This window comes from Centrocercus urophasianus, unplaced genomic scaffold (genome assembly GCF_019232065.1).
Source record: "Centrocercus urophasianus isolate 14NV4802_14NV808 unplaced genomic scaffold, USGS_Curo_1.0 seq_73, whole genome shotgun sequence".
NCBI classification, from domain to species: Eukaryota; Metazoa; Chordata; class Aves; order Galliformes; family Phasianidae; genus Centrocercus; species Centrocercus urophasianus.
In genome coordinates this window covers 6,860,946-6,884,995 of record NW_024885344.1, presented here as the reverse complement: position 1 = coordinate 6,884,995, position 24,050 = coordinate 6,860,946, and the positions used below count along the sequence as shown (strand labels likewise).

General features: G+C 44.0%; 1 protein-coding gene across 2 annotated transcripts in view; it reads left to right on the top strand.

Moving 5' to 3' along the window:
* Positions 1–1,117: 1,117 nt before the first annotated feature.
* The window catches only part of KDM7A (lysine demethylase 7A), a 61,005-nt gene continuing 38,072 nt past the window's right edge, over positions 1,118–24,050 (top strand). For both annotated transcript variants that reach the window (XM_042837759.1, XM_042837758.1), the window contains exon 1: positions 1,118–1,259. In XM_042837759.1, coding sequence (XP_042693693.1) covers positions 1,144–1,259 — 116 coding nt within the window. In that variant the 5' untranslated portion in view covers positions 1,118–1,143. The remainder of the gene's footprint in view (positions 1,260–24,050) is intronic.

The following is a 24,050-nucleotide window of genomic DNA, read 5'->3' as shown; positions in this document are numbered from 1 at the left end:
TTGGGCACAGTGATGAGAGGCAATAGCCTCATGGCACCAGAGGGCGTTCAGGTTGGATATTAGGAAACATTTCTGCTCAGCAGGAGTGTAGCTGCAGTGGCACAGGCTGCCCAGGGAGGTGGTGCAGTCCCTGTCCTGGAGGTGTTCCAGAGCCGTGTGGATGTGGCACTGAGGGACGTGGGCAGTGGGCATGGGGGGGATGGGATGGTTGGACTGAGTGATCTCAGTGGTTTTCTTCAGCCTTAATGATCCCGTGATTCTATGAAGATGCTCTGGAACATACTATTTCCAGATACCTTGAAACCACCATTTGTTACTTACCAGTCCTTTCTACTGCTGTTAAACTCTTTGGATTGGTGGTGCATCCGTGGCTGTATTCCGAGTTGTGGAAATACAGGGACGCATTAGGAAACAGGACGGCCCCTTGCTGTTAGTTAGGGGCAGAGGAGCGAACACGGCAATGCTGTCGGCGCGGACAGTCTGTCAGGGTAAGGCGCTGGCCCACCAGACCTTGACAGCACCGTCCACAGAGCCCTCCGTCCCCTCGCCGAGCCTGTATGCGCTCGTACGCTTTTGCGCCTGCGCGGGCAGCCCGACCTTCGGGTGTTTTCGGCGCTGCTCGGCTGTTTCCGCCGCGGTTACGTAAGAAGGGAAGGGGGGGGGGGGGGGGGATGGAGGGTAGGCGCGCGCCGTGGCCCGCGCTCTTTCTCTCCGTGTCCTCGCGGCACCCTGCCCCTCCCCCACCGCCTCCCCGCGTGACACGGCCCGGGGGAGGGGGGCGGGCCGCGCGTGCCTCCCCTCTCCCCGCCCCCCGAGGGGAGGGGCGGGAGGGCGGCACGTGCGCTCCCCCTCCCGGCAACCAATGGGAGCCCGCTCCTCGCGCACGATCAGTGGGAAGTGCGGGGCGGCCCGCGGAGCGCAGGCGCGGGGGCTCGCTCCCCCTTCCCCCCCCCTCGGGGGCCGGGTGACGCACGTGCGCGCGTCCCCGCGCGCTGTTGTCCGCTCGCTCCCGCGCCGCCTGCCTCTGGGCGGCGGGGCGCGCGCGGCGTGTGGGGCTGGCACGCGCGCTGTTGTTATTGGTGCCGGCGGCGGCGGCGGGCGGGGGAGGAGCGGCGGGCGCCTCAGTCAGGGAGTTCTTTAAAGATGGCCGGAGCGGCGGCGGCCGCCGCCACCCCCGTGTACTGCGTGTGTCGGGAGCCCTACGACGTGAGTCGCTTCATGATCGAGTGCGACATCTGCAAGGACTGGTTCCACGGCAGGTAGGCGCCGGCGGGCGGCGGCGAGCGGCGGGGCGCGGGACGGCGGCGACGACGGGGCGAGGCGAGGCGGCGGGCACCCCCCGACCGGTACCGGCCGGCGGACAATGGCCACGACCTCACCGGCTCGTTCGCCCTTCGCTCCGCGGTCGGGTCGCTCCCGGCGCGGTGCCGGCCCCGGGCACGCGGTGGGAGCGAGCGGCGGCGGCCGCGGGCCCCCGTGCCCAAAGTTGCGGCGGCTTGGGGGACGCGTCTCCGTGGCTCCGCGCCGGGACGCGGGGGCTGCGCGCCGGGGGCCGCTGGTCTCCGCGGGTTTTGTTCGCGCGGTGACGGCCGAAGCCCGGTGCCGGGCGGCCGTCTGGCGTGCGCGTGTCTGTACGCGGATAATAGCGGGCTGCCGGCCGGGGGGGCGGCCGAACAAAGGAGCAAGTTGGGGGCTCGCGGCGCGGGGCTCGGCGGGGCCCGGCGGCCGTCCCCATTATGCGGGGAGCCCCGGCGGCGGCGTAGGAAGTGCGCGGTGATTGACAGCGGACATTTAAATACCCCGTCACAAAAACGGGCGGCTGGCGGTTGTGGTGCCCCCTGCCGGCGCGGCGCGGCACCGAGCGGGGCCCCCGCACGGAGCGGGGTCGGGAGCGGGCGGAGAGCCCTGGCTGGAAGCGGGGTGCGTGCCCGGCTGCTATCCGGCTGCCGTCACCGCGCTTCGCGGCTTCCGTGCCGTAATGAGAGAGGAGCTCTTCCAGTTTTTCGGCAGCTGACTTGCTCTGATTGCTTTTTTGCTCTTGGGTTTCTCTCGACTCAATGCACGGTATAGGAAAACATATTCAGGCAGCTCTGTAAACTGTAAAAACGGGCAAAACGCGGTTGTCACGCCTTTAAGGACAGCGTCTCGCTGTTTAGAGCTGGAAGCGCAGTGGCTTGTTTGGGTTATGGGAGCTCTGTGTAAGTTTGTCAGAACTTGCTCCTTGCAGTAAAGGTGCAGGTCTGAGGCTCACCATGTCTCTGTGTATGCCTCTAACTCTGAACCGGCAATTACTCTGATCGCCTGGACCAAAACGCCACTCCCTTGTACTGATATCACTCAGTTCCAGCCACGCTGGTTACTGAAGGTGTTCATAGAAGAAGCGCGTTGACTGATAATAAGCTGCGATGGACCGCTCCACAGCTCTGTGAAGTCTGGGGCTGCATGAAGGTTACAGCAGTCACTGTGCTGCCGCATAGTCAGTAGGGCAGTGATACCGAGCTGCTCGAGAGCCCCAGGTGTGTGGGGGAGGCTGCTCGGAGGAGCTGGCAGCCGCCGTGCTGGGCTCTGGCTGCGTGCTGCCGGCCGGTGACAAAGGGACGGGCCGTGGGAGGTCTCTGTCCTCTCCCAGCTGCGCTCCGCTCCGAGGACTCCTTCCATTGGTTGGAGCGACAGGAGGCTGCTGCCGGGTTTCTGAAGGAAAACGCCACGGCCTGAGATCTTAAAGTTCTGGGTGAATTGGCTTCTTGCTCCTCTCTTCCAGCCTGTGCGTTGAAATTGTTGTGACTTCATTAGGACGCGTGTAAAACCATGCTTAGTGGAGGCTGTGTCGTGCTGGCAGTATTCACTGCTGTGTTAGAGGCTCTTTGCTGCCTTCCCGTGTGTAGTCAGGAGAGTGCCTCAGTGCTGTGCAGCCCGCAGCTCTGACAGATGTGTGCCAGCCCCATTATGCTCTGTGTGATGCTGGAGCATTCATCCTGCACTGTCCATCTCCAGATAACCACTTCGGTTTACTGTTGTCCATATATTAATGCTAGTAAATGTATGTTTCCTTTCTTCTGGCAAACACTGTGATGTGCCTTACGAGGTTATGAGCCTACGCTCTGGGTTTAGTTGCTCTGTATACAGGCTGAGCACCCGGCCACAGCCTTGTGCAGTTACAGTCTGCTGAACAGAAGACTGTAACGTGTGTTTGTGTGCTGTGGGCTTCATAGTTTCCTTGGTGCTTTGCAGAAGACAGACAAACTGTCAGTCCCTTCATTTCTGTATCTACCTATTCATTTGTTCTTATAAATGCCCCCCTAAGCCGCCTGTCCCTTTCTGCTTTGTATGGAATATACTCTAGCAGAAAAACGCCTTTACCTCGCTGTGTGCTCAACTTTTCCTTGAGGCTATCCAGTAGCTCCTTGCACCTGTGTAAGCTCTGGGCTTTGTCTTCTGATGTTACCTGGTGTCCTTGCCTAACCCTTGGCATTCTTCTGGATGTGGCTCTGGGCAGCTTGGTCTGGTGGTTGGCAAACCTGCACATTGCAGGGGGGTTGAAACTGGATGACCTCTGTGGTCCTTTTCAACCCTGGCCATTCTGTGATTCTTCTCAGTCTCCAATTTTTGATGCTCTTTCACAGTTATTAAGTCAGCCGTGTCCTGCCTTCTTTTATCATAATGATACATATTGTCTGTGTAAGGTTAAAGGTGTGTGGTGTGGGCAGGCACGTGGCCCTGATGTACAGCTAGTTATTCTTAGAATGTGTCTGGACTGTGCAGAAATCCTATTGTCAGCATGGAAGTCTTTGTCCTTTTTTATCCTATCCATGACTCGTGTACTCAACTTGATCTAGGGGCATTGCATAGATGTCACTTATTCTTGTGTACTGGGTTTGAAGTAGATTTGAATGAACTTACGCTTTTTTTTTTAAGCATGTGATGCAGCTTTTGTTTGCACAGTGTAATGTTGTCTGAAATGCTTGAGAAATAAATAATCACGGAGTTAGCTTTCTGAGGCTGTGTGCTTTGTGAAGCTGCGCTGGTACGGCACTGGCTATAACGAAGCATGGAGAAGTCAGTCAAACTGACAATTAAAAACTGTAAGTGTCCCTGTGCAGCTTTCTGCATGGCACTTCTCCAGAGATGTTTTGTCTGTCAGCGAGCGTACGCTGAGCTTCCAACATGTCTCAGTGGCAGGTAGGGTAAGAAATTATCCAGTGATTTATGCAGTTTGCCTATTATGTCAAGTATAGGAATCCTGCTCCCCAAACAATCTTTGCTATTTAAAATGCAAGCACCTTTTTTGATGGTTTTTTTTTTTTTTTTACATTAAAAATTATATTGTTTTTTTGAAATGAAGGTATTATTCTTCAAAGCCAGAACGATGGGGGAAGAGAAGGAAGCATCGCTTTTGTTCAAAATTAAGGATTCTTCTTGAAACTTCATCATTATGTCAGCAAAGCCGTGCCCTCTCCAGTTCCTCATGAAGAGGAAAGAAATGCCCATCCACCTTAGTGCAGCTTTATGTGCGGTTGCATCTTCAGTGATTTGTAAATGAAACTCGGTAGCTTAGAAATCAATGTTTTATTTGGTCAGGTTCGGGGGCAGTAAAGGAAATTCTGGTCTCAGCTGTGTGTAATGTTCGTATCATAGAATCACAGAATCACAGAATGGCCTGGGTTGAAAAGGACTACAGTGGTCATCGAGTTTCAACCCCCTGCTATGTGCAGGGTCACCAACCAGCAGACCAGGCTGCCCAGAGCCACATCCAGCCTGACCTTGAATGCCTCCAGAGGTGGGGCATCCACAGCCTCCTTGGGCAACCTGTTCCAGTACATACATATGGATGTACCTCTGTTTCTACATGAAACCCAACTGATTGCATTTCTATGTAATCATTTGCAAATTGATGATTCTTGCTCTCAAGATTAATTCCATGTTCTGTGAAGCCTTCTTGAAAGAACTTTTTTCCCTTATCCTGGATGGCAGATGTAGAAGTTTGCCATTTAGCTTTTGATGTTTTTTACAACTCTGCCATGAAGTAGCATCATTTGAAAAGTAAGGTGACTCATGTACTTTCTGAGAATGATTATTTAAATTGCAAGTACGTTGAGGTATGAATTCCTTGAGAGTTTTTCTGCTATTTATATAGATTTGAATATGTTCTTCCTTTAGTCTCTGAAGAAAAAAACATTTCTTGGTCGTTCCTTAGCCTGATCTCTGCTCCGAAGTTAGGGTTCCCTCTTGCAGCTGTTAAGAGGGTGCCATGTATCCCACTGCCCTGCTTTGTACTCCAGGGGCTGGTTGACTCTTCAAGAAAAGAAGGAAAAGTATATGCTATAGAGGCTGCCTTTCCTGAATTGGTTCTTTGTTTTGAGGCTGTACACAAAGTTTTGCACGATGGGCTCCACCAACCCTTTGCTGCTCGGAGAGGCCGGCCTGTTCCTGACTGCCGGCTCCTGTAATTTCTCTTTTGCTGGGTCAGTGCTTGTCTGATTGCTTGATAAGTCAGCTCTGCTCAGAAAACTGACCAAAACCGTTCTTTTGCTGGGCTGCTGGGCACAGCGGCCTCATCGTGGACTGGGATAAGTGTCAGACATTTACAGTGCACCGCTCAGAGCTGTATTGCTGGAGAGGATGACAGTGGGTGAGGAGAGATGAGGCAGCTGCCCTGTTGGGATAAGTGGAACATTTCTGTGTCTCAGTCTGCAGACGCAAGCTGCCTTGCGCCTGGTGTGCTCGACCCAGATCCGAGTGCTCGTTGACTGGGGTCCTCCGTAGGTGAGACGCCCCCGGGCAGCTGCGTTGTGCGGCCCAGAGATGTCCCAGCTGTAGAGATGCGTGGGGGCAAGAGATGGCTGCAAAGACTGTTACAAATGCCTTTTGGTGTGGATCTTCTGTTTATTGAAAATTAACACCTTGTAACTGTGAGACACATCTACATATGTTCAGGAGCCTGAGCTGAATCAACAAATCGTTGTCTGGTCATTAGAGCTTTCATCTGGCACCAGAGGCTGTTGTGCTGACTTGCTGGCTTCTATGATATGCAAGCTTTAAATTCTTCTTTTGGAAACTAGGAGTATGTTTTAGACCTCAGGAGAAGTTAACACGTTTTTGTTCTTTCTTGTCTTTGGTTTTGCCTTGTTTCCTTACTGTGAGGTGGAGGCTTGAACTCAAGTCCTGTGAGCTGTGTCTTCTACCAAAGAATTAAGGAATTTCAGTGACTCTAGCAGTACCAAAGCTGAAGTGGTTTGGGTTAAACTGAGAAGAAACTAGTAGTAATAAAGATCCCAGACTAGCATTTGTGTAATTGATTGTTTCAAATCCTTTTATAGTCTTAATTTGAGTAAGCCGTGTTTCCTCCCCCCTCTGTTCCCATCTGTGAAGTGGGAAGGCTGATTAATATATATTAAAGTAGATGTATTCTACCATAATAAGCACTGTAAACAGTAAGTATTCAAATTTCTTCATTTTTGAAGCTGCAATAACACGTAGTATTATATGTATGAAGTTTGTCCTTTCCAGTTTTCTTGCAAAACCGGCTTTGTTTGAAGTATGTGCGCATCTGCAAGTTAACGCTGCTTTCCTTTAGACTTGTAACTTGGTTTGTGGGGTTTTTTTTGTTTCTTATTTGATGTCCTGGGATAAAACATAGCAGCTAGTTTAGAATATGCATTCTGGCATAGTAACAGGAGCAAGAGAAAAAAGCAAAACATTGTCCAATCAACATTTCTAAGAGAAATGTTGGGGGGAGCCATAGCTGAGCTTTTGGAATTAGGGTTATGACAGGATTTTAGGGAGCTTCTAAACAGTGCTTAGAATGCTATTGGTTTTAATTTCCAGTGTAAAAATTCATTGCCTATTAAATGTTAGTTAAATATGCAAAGATTCAGCATTTATGGCTTAAACAGTACCTTCTGGTTTCTTGTAATGCTGTGATTGATCAACATCAGCCTTACTGATACCATTGTTTTCGTTTTAACCGTTCTTCGTAGTGTAAATGAAGGTTATGGGTTTGTGTAGTTTAAATAGCAAATAGTGAATTTGTTATTGGTCAGTTAATTTATGATGATCTTGTATGTCAGAATGTCATTTGCTGATGCTTACAAAGCACTTCTATATCTTCTTTTCCTATACTTTATTAAATGTGTGCTTAATTTGACCGAGGAATTAAAATGTTTTCCAAAGGCTCAGTTTTGTGACTCATATGTCTGCAAACTGCAGAGGTGAGAGAGGTGTGGTAGGAGGCGGCTGCTCGGTGCGCTGATGTCTCTGTTCTGCACTGTGGCACCCATCAAAAATGAAATGTATTCCTTTTTCTTTCAACTTATCTCGATCTGTTGATTTGTTTATAATGCTGAGCTCTCTTAGGGAAACACAGCGGTAATAAAACGAATTAAGCCTCGCAGTGGAGTTTCATTCTGTTAACTGCCAGTGGGCAAAAAATCACATTAATTTTGTTTTCACTCTTCATTTGTGGTTTCTAGCTTTTTGTGGACGGTTACCGTATTCGTTAGCAGCTTTCATGAGCTCGGTTCAGTTTTATGTGCACTTCCTATATCATCCTTTGAAAGGCCACGCGATAGTGTCTGTGCTCTGTTTACATGACAGTTGGCACAAATTGAAGATGAACTCATAGTCTTCACATAAATATTTATACTTGCCCTACATAATTTTAAAACAAAACACCATTGTCTCAGAACAGCTCTGAGTAATCAGTGAATGCTTTCACAGGTACAGCGTGCTTGCTTAAAAACACAAAAAGCTTTACAGTTGTCTCATTGCTGAAGTATGAGCATCCAATTAGCAATATCACTGTGCCTTTACTGGTAATGTAGAAGGGAGATTTTAGTGAAATGTACAGCTTTTAAAAAGGCAAAGCTATTTCTCATCTGCTAGTCTTTTCTAATGTACTGTAGCATTAGCTCATGAATGCATAGAAATAGCAATCTGTCGAGTATGAATAGCCTTCAGAAGTCTGCTATATGGTGGTGATGTGGGCTTATGTGGCTAGTTACATTTCCTCAGGTCAATTCTGCTTTTGAATGGAATTAATATTTAATACTGTTTTCTCCATTACTTCAGCATTAACTAAAGTAGAATTTAAAATTGGCCTTTCTCATTGAAAATACTGAAGTTGTTGTTGCTCAGGCAGCCGTAAATGCTGACGTTTGCTACAAAGTAAGAAAGCTTCCTTAAAACTCTTCAGCATCATTCTGTCTGAAAATCCAACTGGAGTGAGGGTGACTGCTGTAAATTTTTAATGCGTTGCGGTATGAAGAAGTCTATTTATTTTCATTTGAGGCTGAGCTGATATCGCATGTAGGCTGGCAAATTCATTTCATAAATTTAATTGTTTGTTCCATTTACGTTAGTGCTTTATTCACTTAAAAGCTCTTAAAGCACTTCTCATGAAAATGAGTGCGAGGAGAGGTGACGTTCTGAGAAATGAAGCCTTTGATATTCAGGATGTAGGATTGATCTGATCTGTCATTCTTACTGGCTATCAGGCAGTATTTTCTGAACAGACTGACATTTTCCTTTTGGAATATTGATGTTTGGGGATGGATAGACAAAGGCCAAATTGTGTAAATGAAAAGCAGCCAAACAAATTGCTGTGTCTTACTAAGCCAAACCGCTTGTAAAACTTCTGCTTGGCTTGCCAGTGGTATGGGTTTCTAGTTTTGTTTCAGTAACATCACTCAGAGCTATTCAGTAGATGACTACATCACGCAGTTGGCTTGCAGAGTGCGGTGTTGGGAACAACAGAGGTGGGCTGAGTCACTGCAGAGCCAACACGTGCCTTGTGCGAGTGCTGGGGGCAGGGCGGTGAGCCGTGCAGGTGGCTTGGAGCAGCACCAGGACAGACATGCTGATGTGATGTTGTGCCCACGCAAATGTTGCCCCTCAGCCTCTGAGGAGAATGCTTTCTAATTTCACCATGGTGTGCCACGTTGGCCTGCCACAGCCTCAGGGCCAAATGAACTGTCCTTGTGGGCGTTTCACTGTGCTGTGTTTATGAAGGAAAGGACCACAAGCATGTTAACAAAAACGATGTCTACATGTGATCTGTTAAATCTCAACTGAGTTCTTACTTCAGTGCTTGTCTGCACTGAGGGTACGTCAATGTGATGGGAAAATGAGCAGCAACTTGCTGCTGCTGCTGCTGTGCTCTCCTGTGTCAGTTTCTGGGACCTCTGGGGACATTGTTTGAAGTCTCTTAGTGCTTCAGTAAAATGTGCTGCTCTTGTAATGAGCATGAAGAAGTAGCTTTGAATGCTGCTCTTATTGTTGCTAAAAAAGTGACTTCTAGCTGTCAGTATTGAGTGATTGGGCTAGCAAAGTGGGGGTCTTAAAGAAAACCGAAACTCTCTCTAGATGTGTAAAAATTCTTACTTCTAGCTAGTTCTAGTAGTGGGTACTGTACAGACTCATTTAGGTAAGAGAAGTTGAAGTTCTGTCTATTGGAGGAAGGAAGTTATCTCTGTTTGTGCCAGTGCTTGGCTTGTTAATGTGAGGTACTCTTATCTGCTTCTCACAAAACTGAATACATGCCTCATGTGCAGCTGGTATTTTTCCCAAAAGTTGCTTCCTTACATTAAGGGAGTTAATTCCTTACATTGAGGGAGTTGGGCTTGTTCAGCCTGGAGAAGAGAAGGCTGCGGGGTGACCTCATTGCAGCCTATCAATACCTGAAGGGAACCTACACCCAGGAGGGGAGTAAACTCTTCAAAAGGGCTGACAACAGCAGGACTAGGGGAAATGGATCCAAGTTGAAGGAGGGAAGATTTAGGTTGGATGTTAGGGGGAAGTTCTTTACAAGGAGAGTGGTTAGGCCCTGGAACGGGCTGCCCAGGGAGGTTGTGGATGCCCCGTCCTTGGATGTGTTTAAGGCCAGGTTGGACAGGGTCCTGGGCAACCTGATGTGAATGTGTATGTTTGGTGGCCCTGCTAGGCAGGGGGGTTGGAACTACATGATCCTTGAGGTCCCTTCCAACCCAGGTGATTCTGTGATTCTGTGATTAAGAAATAGGTAGGAGAACTCTACAGTGCTGTTCACTGCATGTCAGTGCCCTTGTGGCACTTCTTTTCCTAGTATGAGTGTCAGAGCATGTCTGTGACTTGAATGCCTGTGAATTTCATTGATAGCTGCCAAATCTTCATTTTTAATGCAGTAGCACTACATCTAATTTCATTTTATCTTTGATTCAATCTTACCTAGTGATGTTATGTGGGAGGGGGATGAGGAAAGAAGGCAAAATCATGAGAAAGTTGTACAAGTTGGGAAATAAAGCTCTGACTTTTAAATACGGTCCAGTGATCAATCTTGTAAATTTGAACAGTACTTTCTTCATGTAAAATAAACAAAGGAAAAAAAAAAAAAAAAACAACAACAAAACAAGAGAACCAAGCCTGTTAAAATAGCTGCTACTGGGACCAAGCTCTGCTGAGTGACATGTAGAAGGCCTGTTCTGTTGCAGCTATGAGCTTGCTGATGCTGGCACAAATATACGATTGGGTTTTTGATGGCAGCAATTTTAAGGTGTACAGAAAATAAGTGATGTTGAACGTGAATTTAATTTTAAACACAAGTTTCTGTATCTTTACAATATATTGTGTACTATATATACAGAATATATATTTTTGTATTCTTTCCTATTCTGGGTGGAATCTGACCTGAACTGGCTTCATCACGTACGGTCTTAATTCTTGTGTTTTCTGAAGATGAATATTCAGTTTGAAGTTATCTTACGCAACTCCAAGGTTTGAATTGCTGCAAGTAAGAAAACTTCCTTTTTGAGAAAGCTTACTCTGGATGTATTTAAGCAGATGTACAACAAATTATACTGTAAAGTTAGGGAGTTGTCACTCTTCAAATAGCTTGAAGAGTCAGGTGTTAGGCACATTTAAAGTCCTTCTCACCAGTTACTGAAATTGCTTTTTTTTTTTTTCTTCCCCCAACAAATGCATTCATAACTGGGTTGCACTTTCCTTTTCCTATAGGAAACAGTGTTAAATTGATCAATAGACTTAAGAAAAAGCATTAGTATGTTTTAGGGCACAGAAGAGGTTGTGCAGTAACACGTGCTCACTTGTTTGTGTTCGAGAAGGGCAGGAGCAGGACAGAAGATAATCTTGGCTATGTCTGAGTGCCCTAACCAGGAGGTTGTTTGGGTTGTGTTACATTCTTTTCTAGCCGTAATTCTTGGATCCTTTTCTGCAGAATAAGAGCCTCAGTGGGGAGATAAGGTAATCAAAGTAGCCCTGTGATGAGCATTCCCTGGAGATGTGTGGGTTTCAGCTGCAACAACTGGAGTGAACTCTGCTGTCCACCTCTCTTGGAGAAACAAAGTAATTTGTCCCCTTCTAATCCCTGAACTGTACTCTGTAATCTCAGTGCCCTGTTGTGGGAAAGTGTGACAACTGTGCTTTGCTTGGCTGCCTTGTGAGTGTGCTTGGCGTGCAGTAACAGGTGAGTGGGAATAGACAGAGCTCTGGGAATTCTCAGGTCAAGCAGTAAAGTGTGAGAGGAGTTTAGATACCTCTGTGGATGGCTGTCATGAATGTAGGTAGTCATTAGGGGGTCTAATGCCCTAACTTTGATATTGCTCTGATGCCTTCATGCAGATATTCCCTTTTTCCCCGTTCTTACAATTTCCCCTAGTTTTTCTCTATTATGAATTTGGAAGTGTTCCTTTCTTACAGCTTTTTATTCCAAGGCTAAATCCTATTGCACGCTTTTTTAAACTAATCCACTATTAACATTGTGGAGCAAATCTAGCAGTTGGATTATTTTTTGATTTAAACCAGATATGTAAGAGTAGTGATAGACCCAGAAAACTTGCACAGGATCGCTGAACTACTGAGGTTAGAAAGAATCATCTGGTCACCCCACTACCCGAACAAGAACAGTTAGAACAGCCTGCTCAGAAAAGCATCCAGCTGGATTCTGAGCATCTCCACAACCACAGACTTCACAGCACCCTTGCTGTGGCAATATCTTCCAGTGTTTGGCTGACCTCACAGTAACAAAGAAAAACTAAAAAATGAAAAGAAAAAATAATTGTATTCAAATGGGACCACGTGTGTTTCAGTTTGTGACTGTTGCCTCTTGTCCCATTGCTGCTGTGAAAAATCTGCCTCTTCCCTCCAAGTGGTTCCCTGCACCTTCTCGTTTGTCAGGGCTGAAGATTCTTAGCTCTCAATGCTCCTCATCTGAAGGGTTAGTTCTTTGCTCTCTCTGTGGCACTTGGCTGGACTTGTTTCAATGACTCCTTGTTGCTCTTGTACTGAGAATCCCAGAACTGGATCCAGCCCTGCAGGTGTGGCCATGCTGGTGCCGAGCAGAGGGGAAGATTGCTTCCCTCTACGTGCAGGCAGCTGAGGTGATGCAGCCCAAGATGCTTTCAGCCCTCTGCTATGGTTGCTTTACTGGGTCATGGTCAGCTCACTGTTTGCCAGAGCTGTGAGCTCCTTCCTATAACTTCCTGAAGGGAGGTTGTAGTGAGCTGGGGGTTGGCCTCTTCTCTTGTGCCATTAGTGATAGGACCAGAGGGAATGGTTTCAAGCTGCGGCAGGGGAGATTCAGGCTGGACATGAGGAAGTATTACTTTTCAGAAAGGGTGGTCAGGCACTGGAATGGACTGCCCAGGGAGGTGGTGGAGTCACCGACCCTGGGGGTGTTCAAGGAAAGGCTGGATGTTGTGTTGAGGGACATGGTTTAGTAGGAGCTATTGGGAATAGGTGAACGGTTGGACTGGGTGATCTTTAGGTCTTTTCCAACCTTGGTGATTCTATGATTCTGTGATTCCGCAGAGCTGCATTCCAGCCCGTTGGTCTCCTGTGTATAACGATGCAGACAAAGCTGAAGACCTGTAATAATGTGTGTTTTCATTCTTGAATTGCAAATACTTCATTTACTTAATTTATATCAAAACATTTTCATATAATCACTGCTTGTTGTATTGACGCCCAAGATAAAATGCTTGGATGTGTTGCTTTTTTTGGCAGACTTCCTGTCTTCACTCACAATCAAATTAAGCAAAATTTGAGCTGGGAATCTTCTGAAGAATTAACTTCTTGTTTGTTCCTCCCCTCCCCCTAGAAATAAGTGAATCTTAATGTCATTTGTAATTTTTATAGGAATAGTAAATGTCTGTGCTCACTTTTGGGGACCTCTTGTATCAGATCTCTGCTTCCTGCTTTATTTCTTCCTGTGTGTGTTTCTATTCCAATGTTATCTGTGTTTCTCCTGCTACGAAGAAAAAGGAGGCATTATAAGAGTTATATGTATGTCTGCCAGACTAATACCTATATATGTTTTTTTTTTTTTCCCCTTCTGAAGGTATAGAACTGGGTTGCATAGACTGTGATGTAAAGATTACCTCTAAAAGGGTTTGTGTGCAAAATCTAGAGTGAAGGATGTGATTTGTCCTTTTGCAAGTAATGTAGATAACTGCAGATGGTTTATGATAGAGTGAAGCTGGTTTCACTAACCTGGATCTGAACTGTTTAGAGTTTTAGATTAAAATCAGTGTGTCAAATCATAACCAGAATAAAAATAATTGATGCAGATAAAATTAAACCTTAGTGTTGATGTAACTCAACTCCCAATCTCTGTTCAGCTTTCTTCTGTGCTATTTGAAGTTTCCACATGGCCTGAAAATAACTATGCTTCATTAGATCCATCTGAGAAGGATTGAGCAGTTAGATTACTGTAGATAGAATAATGTGTAGAAACAACTTCTTGATACGTTACGGACTACACAGATGCAGTTTTGCCAGTAGGCCCCTCTGGACCTCTATAAGCAGCTGAAAATCCAATAAAGATCCCTAAATGATGGGCATTATCCAATTGATTGAAGGAGCTTATTCTACTTACAGCTCTGCCCGCCAGCCAAAGTAACATCTGATATTTAAACTCATTATTTGTGTATCTGAAACAGTTTGCTTGTATCATAGCTTAAATAGAAGTTAATGTAATCAGCTACTCCATCTGCGTTTGAAATGAGGATGGCGAGCTAGAGATGATGAGCCAGTTTGCTCTCGGATTTCTTCAAAAATGAAGCATCTGTCTCTGCTTGCTATTGACTGCAACTCTATTTGCCATGTGAAAGTCAGGTATTTCAGTGCTATAGAGGACATCATATACTCTTTTGTAGCTGGAAGCTGAAGAAATGATTCTGTTAACAAAAAAGCTTGATCAAGGGACAAGAGTTCTTGGCAGTATCTGAAGAGGATTGTAGTTTGGGGGGGGGGAAGAGGAATTGCACAGCTGAGAAGCAGAGGAGGTTAAAAATAGCTTTAAGCCTTTTTCCTTAAAGGAAGAGAGATATTTCATGATGTAAATTTTGAAGGAAATAAATTCATTTTAGGCACAACTGCAAAGACCAAGTGTTCTGGTGAGTGTTAGGAGGCCTTTAAAACCGATCACCATCTGGTTCAGAAACTTTAAAAGCAGTTAGGTGATATGGTATATTCGGTTTAAGGCCCCAATTAAGAGGTGTGCAAAGCAGGCTGAAGGCAAATTTGCTGTTGCTGCCTTCTGTAAAAATAGCCACAGTAAGTAACCCAGGAAGAAGGGATTTGCAGCAGTGGAGTATTAAGATTGTGCTGATATTGTTTAATGGTGCTAGACTGGGGGAGATAGGAGCAGGTATTGCCTCACTGTGAACTGAAAACTGTGTTCTCAAAGCATGCCTGAAATTGCCCAATGCAGGGGCCCAGTTCTTGCTTTTCTTCTTTTTTTTTTTTTTGTACTTCTGTCAAAAAGTGACATTTTTGGCATTTTTGTCAGTGGCTGAGGGGAACCTTTGTGGATTTGTTACCTGTTTGCCTCCAGAACTTTTATTATGATTGAGCTTCAGACATCTGATGGTATCTACTGACAGCATTGCTCAAGATGTTGAAAGATTTACAGAATGTGCATTGCATGAAATAACAAAGTACTGGTACTACTTGTCATGCATCACGACCTTTCTAAATAGCTCATCTTTATTAGGCAACCTGGTCTTTCTAAATAGCTCATCTTCATTAGGGAAGCTGAATAATAACCAGGCAGCATTCTGTAGGATATGCAGCCCAGGCCCTTCATTGCTGTGGAGCAGGCAGCTCTTCTAGATGTTGGGAAGGAAGTGGAACAGCTGAAGGTACTGCAACAGTGTCCCAAACGAATCGAAAAACACTTTTAATATGTGGTGCAGATCACCTAACTGTTGATTGGCCTGATGCCCTTGTTAGAGATTTGTTATGTAAGCATGCAATATTAAGTGATTTTCGTGATGCTTGGGTGTAGGTAGCTCTGGAGTCCATAGACTGTTACAAGTGAGCATGCAAGAGCTCTTAGTGTTTTTTATTTTATTCAATCTCTTGAAACAAACACCCCCAAGATCCACACCTGAAGAAACAACTACAAAAAAAAAAGTCAAAACCAGCACTTGCAGCAGCTGTTCTTGCAGCTGAAGCTACTGATAGCTGGAAATGTCAAGGGACTGAAAAGCTAAGTATCTCTTCAAAGAAGGGCTCAGGATACCTGAAGGTAGTCAGACTGAGATCACCTTAGATGCTGTGCTGTCTGAAGAAGTTTGCTTTACCTGGCTTTCACTTTGCACCCAGCGCCAGTATGTGCATCTCTGCATGCGATAACATCTTGCTTCTCTGTTGTGCAGAAAATATGGCTAAATTCTAGGCAGCTTTTCAGATCGATTTCAGAAGAGCATCTCTCCCTGCCATCTGGTTGTGTAAGCTGTTGGCAATCTACTAACTCATACTAGTTCTGAGTGTTAGTGACTAATGAGGGCAGAGCTATGCAGCAGGCCTGGCTGGGTCTGGCGACTTTCATCGTCAAATGAGGCAGTTCTGCTTCTTAAGATTACGCAGTCCCACTGCCTTTCATAGATTGGCTCTGATAGTTGTCTGACTGTGCTGCAAACTAGCTCGGTAAACAGGGACTGAACGGGTTAGGTTAGTTTCTGCTGTCAGGTAGGCAGGTGAAAACAAGTGGCTTTGTCATCGTGCAAGTACTGGGGCCGTTGCAGAGAAGGGAGAGTGTTGGAACTAAGTAAATAACTCGCCTCTTCTAGTGGCTGCCAGCTATTAAATCAGTGCAAGCTATACCATGTCGCTTCTTCCTAACTTGTCATTTTGGGCTGAACCTCAGTTTCTCATCAAAGACTGCCTGTGATTCAATTAATTTCTCTCTTCCTCTTCTAGTGGCCTCTCTCCCAGAACCAAATAACTGGTATGTCTGCTTCTTGTACAAAAGGGCACTGCCACTGAGCAGGAGCACAAAACTGCTACAGACTGTGCACTGTGACCACCACTGACATTTGTAATGGCTGTGCTCAAATGATTTGGACCCTCCTATTCTTAGAACTACTCTAAATTCAGTGTTAAGCCTTTTTTTCCACGTCACTTGTGGAGAAAATAGAATGGCTTTCATTTTCTTCAATATGTATCTAGTAGTTAAGACAGTCTGTTAAGACAGTATCTAAAGATTGGGCAACTGATATTTCCCCTTCCTTAGTGTGTCAGAGTGGGAAAATAGTGGAGGGCAATGAGAATGTGAGCTGCAGCAGAGAGACTGAATTCCTGAGAGGAGCACTTTGCTTCATATTGTTGTGCTGATCATTAGTTTTAAAGAGCTAAAGAAATTTCCTTCAGGTCAGATTGATATAGTTTTCTTTTTTTCCTTCTTTTCTATAAATCATAGGCCATGATTTGCTTGCTGGTGTCATCCTGTTTTATCTTAACTAATCATTTTCACACCGGAACAAGTTTTTCAAATACAATTTCAGCTTTTGAAAGCCTTTTTCTCTCTGCTCTCACTGACACGCTGTTTAGTTTTCACGTCTGCTGTACTTAAATGTGATTTTTGTGATCTTCTTGAGGCAGCTTATTTTGATAGCAATGTACAGTGCATGGTCTAGGTTCCTTCAGACCTTCATTTCTGTAACACAGTGATTGCAGAAGGGCAGGGACGAGAAGTAATTGTAAATGTTCTTTTAAAGCAACTAAATGCAATCAGTGTAGTTGGGAAGAATAAGCAGAAATGTCAATGTACGTAGGAAGGAGAGAGAAGTTTTGTGTGCGCTTAATGGATGATGCTAAACAGAAGTACTTCAGTGAGGTTAACTCTGCCTTGTCATGAAACCATTACCAGCATAATTACTTCTCTCATTAAACTGCTGCATGTAATCCATGATGGTTAATGCCATTATGAATTAAACTGGACTGTGTCTCTTCCTGACGCTGTTACATGCTAGTGAAAAGGTTATTTGCCTTCCGAGGGCATTATTGAAAGTAAAGCTCTTTGGATAACCTGAGCGTGGACTTGAACTGCAGTTTGAAAAGTTATGCCCCCTCCAATTTGTGTAATTTGTAGTAGTTATAATACTATGTAATAATAATAATAATATAAAAGAATAATAATAGGTTTTTCACTGCGTGAAAAATCAGCTTTCCGCATAACACTTTCATCATATAATTATGCTGATTGTACCAGTTGTCAAAATAATTTGTAAAAATAATGGTTCTTTCTCTCGTCATTGTAGCAATGTATTTACATTCTAGCAGTTGCATGGTACTGATAACTTATGTATTTGGACAAGAGCGTATATACATTCTCAAAAACTTAGCAGCTCCTGCTCCAAGTGGACTGGAATTAAAGAATGAAAGAATCGTTGTGCAAAAAATATATTTCAGTGTTGTTTTCCTGAGATTTTAGGTAGCGCAGTGATTATATTGAATACATCCCTATATCCCTAAGCACAGGGAGAAGGTTGTGTGTAATTCTAACTGAACCTTTATCGTTATCTAATTTAATAGCTTTGTCCCATTGCTCCTTCCTTTCTTACTAAGTTTCTTCTTTTCAGAACCCATTCTATGAAGCTGAGCTTTCAAGTGCTGCTTGCATAACTTGCGACTTCTATTTAATTTTGGCAATAAAGGCAATAGTATTTTGGCTTTCGTTGTTAAGCTTAAACAGATACAACACTGGAGCAATGGCAGACTGACAATGTTGACAGGTAAACTGAAAAGTTTACTGTAGTACTTGCCTACTTTTTGCACAGATATTTGCTCAGTTTTTTAATAGAAACATCTCCCATCTGTGATTATCTGAAACTTAATAATAAGGTCTGATACTTAAAAGCATAAATCAGTCATCTTCTTATGTGCATGTATTAGATGGTTAATGTGTATGTGCAGCATTAGATGGTTAAATTGACTTTTTTTTTCCTGTAACTGAGCAGACATTTTTAGAAAGGTAAAATAGCATAGAAATGAAATAAACCAGAATATTTCCAAATAATACGTTGAAAATACCACCAACTTTTATATTTGGTAAATAATTAGGTGTTACGTGACTTCTTACATTTGAACTATTTGTGTTTATAACTTCAGAAACTCTAACAGTAAGATTCTGTCTAAAAAGTGAGTTGTGCCTGGTTGTTTTCCTTTTTTTTTTTTTTCTTTTTTTCTTTTTTTCTGTGGTTTGACTTGCTGAGCTGATTTACCACATGGTGCTCATGTATTAGATCTGGTGGGAGACACAAGAGGCAGAGGTCAGGTAGGTGCAGCAAGGAGGGTGGGACATTTCTGTAGCAGCAGCAACTATGCTGAGTGGAACTGAACCCTGAGGTGAGAAGTATTTTGGAGAAGATATATGGTGTTGTCTAATTAAACATACTATCAAGAATCCTGAGCCTGCATTTTTGTCTGCAGTGTCAATAAAAAAAAGTCAGACTGTTTGGATCAGGCTGTTGAAAACCAAGAGATCTTTTGGCCTGGACTTTGTATGTCCTAAGAAGAAGGTAAGAGACTTGAAGGAAAAAAAACTTCTGAGCTGTAAACCTATGTGTAAGTTGCTGAGGAAAAGTAGATATTCCCACGGTGGCATACCATGTTTCCTCCTCTTCTCACTTTGCAAGTACAAAGTGTCGTGCTGGTGTTGAGGGAAGTGGAGGTTAACATAGGAAACTGCTCATGTAGTAAAATTGCATCTAGAAAGGTAAGTCCAGTAGACTGTGTTGTACTTGGTACTGAAAGAGGTGAAAAAGTTGCTTCTGCAATTGAATACAGGCAAAGTTCTGAAGTGGGATGACCTGGGCATGGGTATCTGTAAAGAGTAATGAGGTGAGAATTAACCAAATAGTGGTTGTTGGAATAGGAAGAGCAATCTGAGCAGTATCTGACATGCCACAGTTACTGGTTGAAATTAACAAGAAAATGAGAGCACTCAAAGAAGATCAGAGAATTGAACTGAACAAGATGTGAGAGGAGCCAGTAGCTAAAATTCTTTCAGGGGCATAGAGCTAATTACAAACATATTTTAAAACTGATTGAAGGAAAGACTTTCAAGAGTCCTTTTTGTTTAAATACATTATTTGGCTTGAGAATTATTGGCGGTTTACTGTGGAAATGAATATGCTAAAGAAATGCTAAGACATGTCAATCCAAAGCAACATGAGAGAAGAATGTATCTGTTTGCCAAAGGAGAAAACCCTCCTTGCAAGGAAGCACAAGTGAAGCTGTTTCTCTGCTTCCTGAGATTGAGAAAGGAGTGAAGGGAAGTAATGCCCCCTCAGATCCACAGTTCTGCTCCACTTGAGCAGCAGTGAATCTTTACAACTACAGGTACTCAGGTGAGTGTGCTCCTCTAGTAGGATTAATAGTGGCTGTTTGGTGATAGAATGGCTCATCCCATTCCAGTTCCCTGCCATGTTCAGGGCTGCCACCCAGCAGCTCAGGCTGCTCAGGGCCCCATCCAACCTGGCCTTGAGCACATCCAGGGATGGGGCACCACAGCTTCTCTGGGCAGCTGTGCCAGTGCCTTACCACTCTGAGTGAAAATTTTTCTCCTGATGTATAATCTGAATCTGCCCCCTTCTAGTTCAGAACCATTCCCTCTTGTGCGATCACTATCAGAGCATGTAGGAAAAAAAGAAAAATGGTTTCCCTCTGGTTTTTGAGCTCCCTTTAACTACTGGAAGGCCACAATGAGATTGCCCCAAAGCTTTCTCTTCTCCAGGCTGAACAAGTTCAGCTCCCTATGCCTTTCTTCACGGGGAGGAGCTCCAGCCCTCTGATATCCTTGTGGTCCTCCTCTGGACTTCCTCTAACAGCTCCGTGACTTTCTTATCCTTGGGTCTGTAGCAGCGGCCTCATGAAGATTTTGGCTTAGCGCCTATATGAACCAGGCTGCTCGTGAAGTACTGTGTCCTGTTCTGGCTGCCACAATTCAATTCAAGATGTGGATAGATTGGACAAGGTCCAAAGGCAAGCCACAAAGATGATCTCAAAGGGGGCTGGAGAAACTACCTTACAAGGAAAAAATGGGAGGGGTTGGATCTTTCTGCCATGGAAAAGAGAAGGCTTGGAGAGATCTCATCCAGCATCTAAAGGGCAACTACAAAGATGTCAGAGGCTTACTTCTCCAGTAGTGACATGGAGAAAACAATGGGTACAAAGTTACACTGGGAGAGGTTTTTGTCTAATTTGATGATCCTTTGAGGTATCTTTCAGTGTGAAAGTTGTATGAAATAATGGAGGAAAGGAATAGGAGACTGAGTCAAGGAAAATGGTGTCTTGTGTAGGAACTGGCTTAATGCATTTATTCATTTTTTCCATGTTGAGGATGATCCATCTGATTTCTGCAGTCCTTTGACTAGATCATTATGAGTTGCTTGCATTTCTCAATTTAAGATTCTTATTTTCAATATGCATTGCAAATAGGAAATATCAGGAGTTGTCTAGGAGGAATATCTTGCAATCAGTGGATAATCTGGACTATTAATCTCTTAATCACTTTGTGATGATTAAATTGTGCAGTTGGTCATCTAAACTTCTTGTATCTTGACAACTGTTATCTTTGTAGTGCAGTGTTTATATTCATTCCCATTTATATACCTGGAATTTTATGTAACAATAGCATGTATAGACTATTTGCTTTAATAAAGTGAAACAACTTTTCAAGTAACGTCACCTTCTTAAGGATATGGAAAAATGAAAACAAAGCACTCTTGATTAAAACCTTTATTTTTTTCCCCTTGAACCTGGATTCTTTCAGTAAGACCAGCAGAAGCAGTTCAACAGTCTCAAGTATTTCACACCCATAGGTAGTCCATCGTTCTTCCTCACTCTCCCTTCGAAACAGAAGACAGAGTAAATGCAGAGAAAACAACTCCTGAGTTAAGGACACGGTGCTCATTTGCCAATTACCGTGACAAGCAAAACACTCAGCATAAGAGATTAATTTATCGCCTGCTGATAACAGACTAGAGCTGTGAGAATGAAAAGCAGAGTGAAAACACCTTCCCTTGTCCATCCTTTTCTATCTCCTCCTGAATAGTACAGACAAATGAGGAATGGAGCTTGCTGTCAATCCATGATTTGTCTCCACCGCTCCTTTGTGGTCACTCTGCACCTGCTGTACCCTGGACTTCTCCAGAAGCTGCGCATGGACAAATGTTCTGTGTAGACCTGCTCAAGCTGCTGCCATGGGCAGCAAGGAGACAGCCTGCTCCACCGTGGTCCTCTCCTGGTCTGCAGAGAACTTCTGCTCTGGCCTGAAGCACCTCCTGCCCTCCTTCTGTGCTGACTTTGCTGGCTGCAGGGCTGTTTCTCTCTTGTTTTTTCACTCCTTTCCCTGAGCTGTGGTTTGCAGCTATTTTGCCTTTCCTTCAGTCTGCTCTCCTAGAGTTGCACCCAGTGTGTCTCCATGGCTCAGCTCTCCACAGTGGGTGCCTTTTGGAGCAGCTGGAGTTGACTCTGATCTAATGTGGGGCAGCTGCTACGCTCTGCTCATGGAGGCTTCCCCTGCAGCCCACTGCTACCAAAACTTTGCTTCATGAACTCAATATATAAGATTTTGGACTTCTGGATTGCACAAAACATTGTCTAAATTTGAAGTTATTTAATTAACATACTGAAATTATCCGTACTATCTTTATTTAACAACGTCTAAATTTATAGCATTGCTGCAGTAGAGAACAGCCTTTGTAAGGGCTTTGGTTTTTTTGTGTGTGGTTGTTTTTTGTTTTTTGTTTGTCTTGTTTTGTTTCCTGTGCAAGAAGGCTTCTTTTTCCTTCAGGTAAAAGCTGGGATGTGTCAGTATCTATCACATATATTAAGTAATACTCTTCTGGTTGTTTTACATGCCCACCTTTTGCATGGCTAGAATTTTAAGAATCAGATGGAAACTTCAGACTAAAGCAAAGCCATTCATTCTCTCCTGAGACTGTAATCTGTTTTTTTGAACTTTGAGTAGCAAAGGATTTCTTTACTTGCCAGGAATGGGCATGTTGTTGTGTGTGAAAAAACATAGCACGTCCCAAATTCTTCTCCTGCCTCTTGCTGACCTTGCTTTCATACTACAGGATTAGTCTGCAGCTTCCCTGCAGGAGATGAGCAATTCAGAAATGAGGTAATGTGTACTGCAGACGTTTCAGCCCAAATGGGTGGAGAGGTGAAGGATAATAATGATATTTCATTCAGGAAAACAACCGGTGTTTTGGGAGCATTGCTGTGTTTGAGTATGTTAATGCTTTCCAGGCTCTCTACTATCTCCTAGTGACCTTGCTTTGATGCAGGAGGACCAACGTTGTACTTATCACAGTAATTGATTGTTCGCTTGTAGCTGGAATGATTTATGTCACATTTGTCTCTGTATGTTGTAGAAAGAGACTCAGGAAAGTGACTGGTAGTGGTGCTGTGTGTGATTGATAGACTCTATGGCTTCCTTTTGTCAGTGTTTGTTCTTGCAGGTGCTGGAACCTCATGTGCCCTTTGCATCAGTTAGGCATCTGCTGGTATTTCCCCTTCTCATGTCTCCCAGTTAGTGTTTTGCTTTTCTGGTTCCAAGCTTGGAGCAGAAATTGTAGATTGAAAACGTTTGCTTTCTTTATAGAGCGGTTACCAACTACTGAATTCCATTCCAGTCTCACCCATCTCCATATATGCAAAGCCTGTGGTGCCTTCGTAAAAGGCTACGGAGTTAAGCAAGCCGGAGAATGTGTACAGTAGTTAAAAGATTTTCTGCTTTTATTTTCAGGTTATCTGCAATGTTTTACAAGAGAATAAAATTATTGATCGTATGCAGAATATGACAAACAGTTGTCAGAGCTCGAAGGAGCTGTTGCTGAGCTTTTCAGTGTTCTTGCCATTAGCCAGTTAATCTGGCTGAGATGACAGACAGATTAGATAGATACCAAGATAGGAATAAAGGCAGTAAATGAAAGCTTTGCATGGAACACTGTGTCCTATTGAACATTGTGCAAACTTGAGCAAGATACAGTCCAATGTGAATACTTACAGCTGTTCAAAAATCAGAAATTTAGCTAAAATATGGGGTTTCTCTGATATGTCTATAAACCAGACTTCTGATTTGGGACTTTCAGAGTGTATCTTTAAAACAGTTTTCTTACAAAATTAGGATTGAGATAGTGATCTCTCAAAGGAGAATAGAGTATATAGGCAGAAAAAGATGGGATATGCATTTTTAAAGAGCGCTTTTGCCTTTGTTTCTGTTTATACGTCAGCTGAATTGTCATGCAGTAACAATTTCTGTAGTTGTGGTCTTAAAAAGAGAAATGAAATATTGCAAGAATTATAATGAAACTTATTTGTCAGCTGAGTTTTATACTTAGATTTTAGAACAACGTATGTATGAAAAGCTATATAACTTAATTTACGTGTGGCGTTTTGTGACTGGAGAAGTGGAGGAAATAGCTGAAGCTGATGATAGAGAATTCAGAGTGACGTACTTCTCTTTGAGAGGTACTTCTCAGATTTGACTGGCTCATTGGTACCCTTTGAATGCTTGACTTGTATGTTGTGGTAGTACTGTCTACTGGCGTTTATTGCATCTGTCAGCAGTTTTGGCACTGTGCAGCTAGAAAAGATTACTTGGAGATGGATTGTTTCAGAGCTTCAGTATTTTGGCTGTCATTACACTTTTGATATGAAGTGGCTACCTGAATGTAGCAATGTTCAAGTTCTCACGTTCCTTGAATACATTAAATAGAAATATGTAAACATGGTGTAAATATTCAACGTTGTAGTCTTGTTTC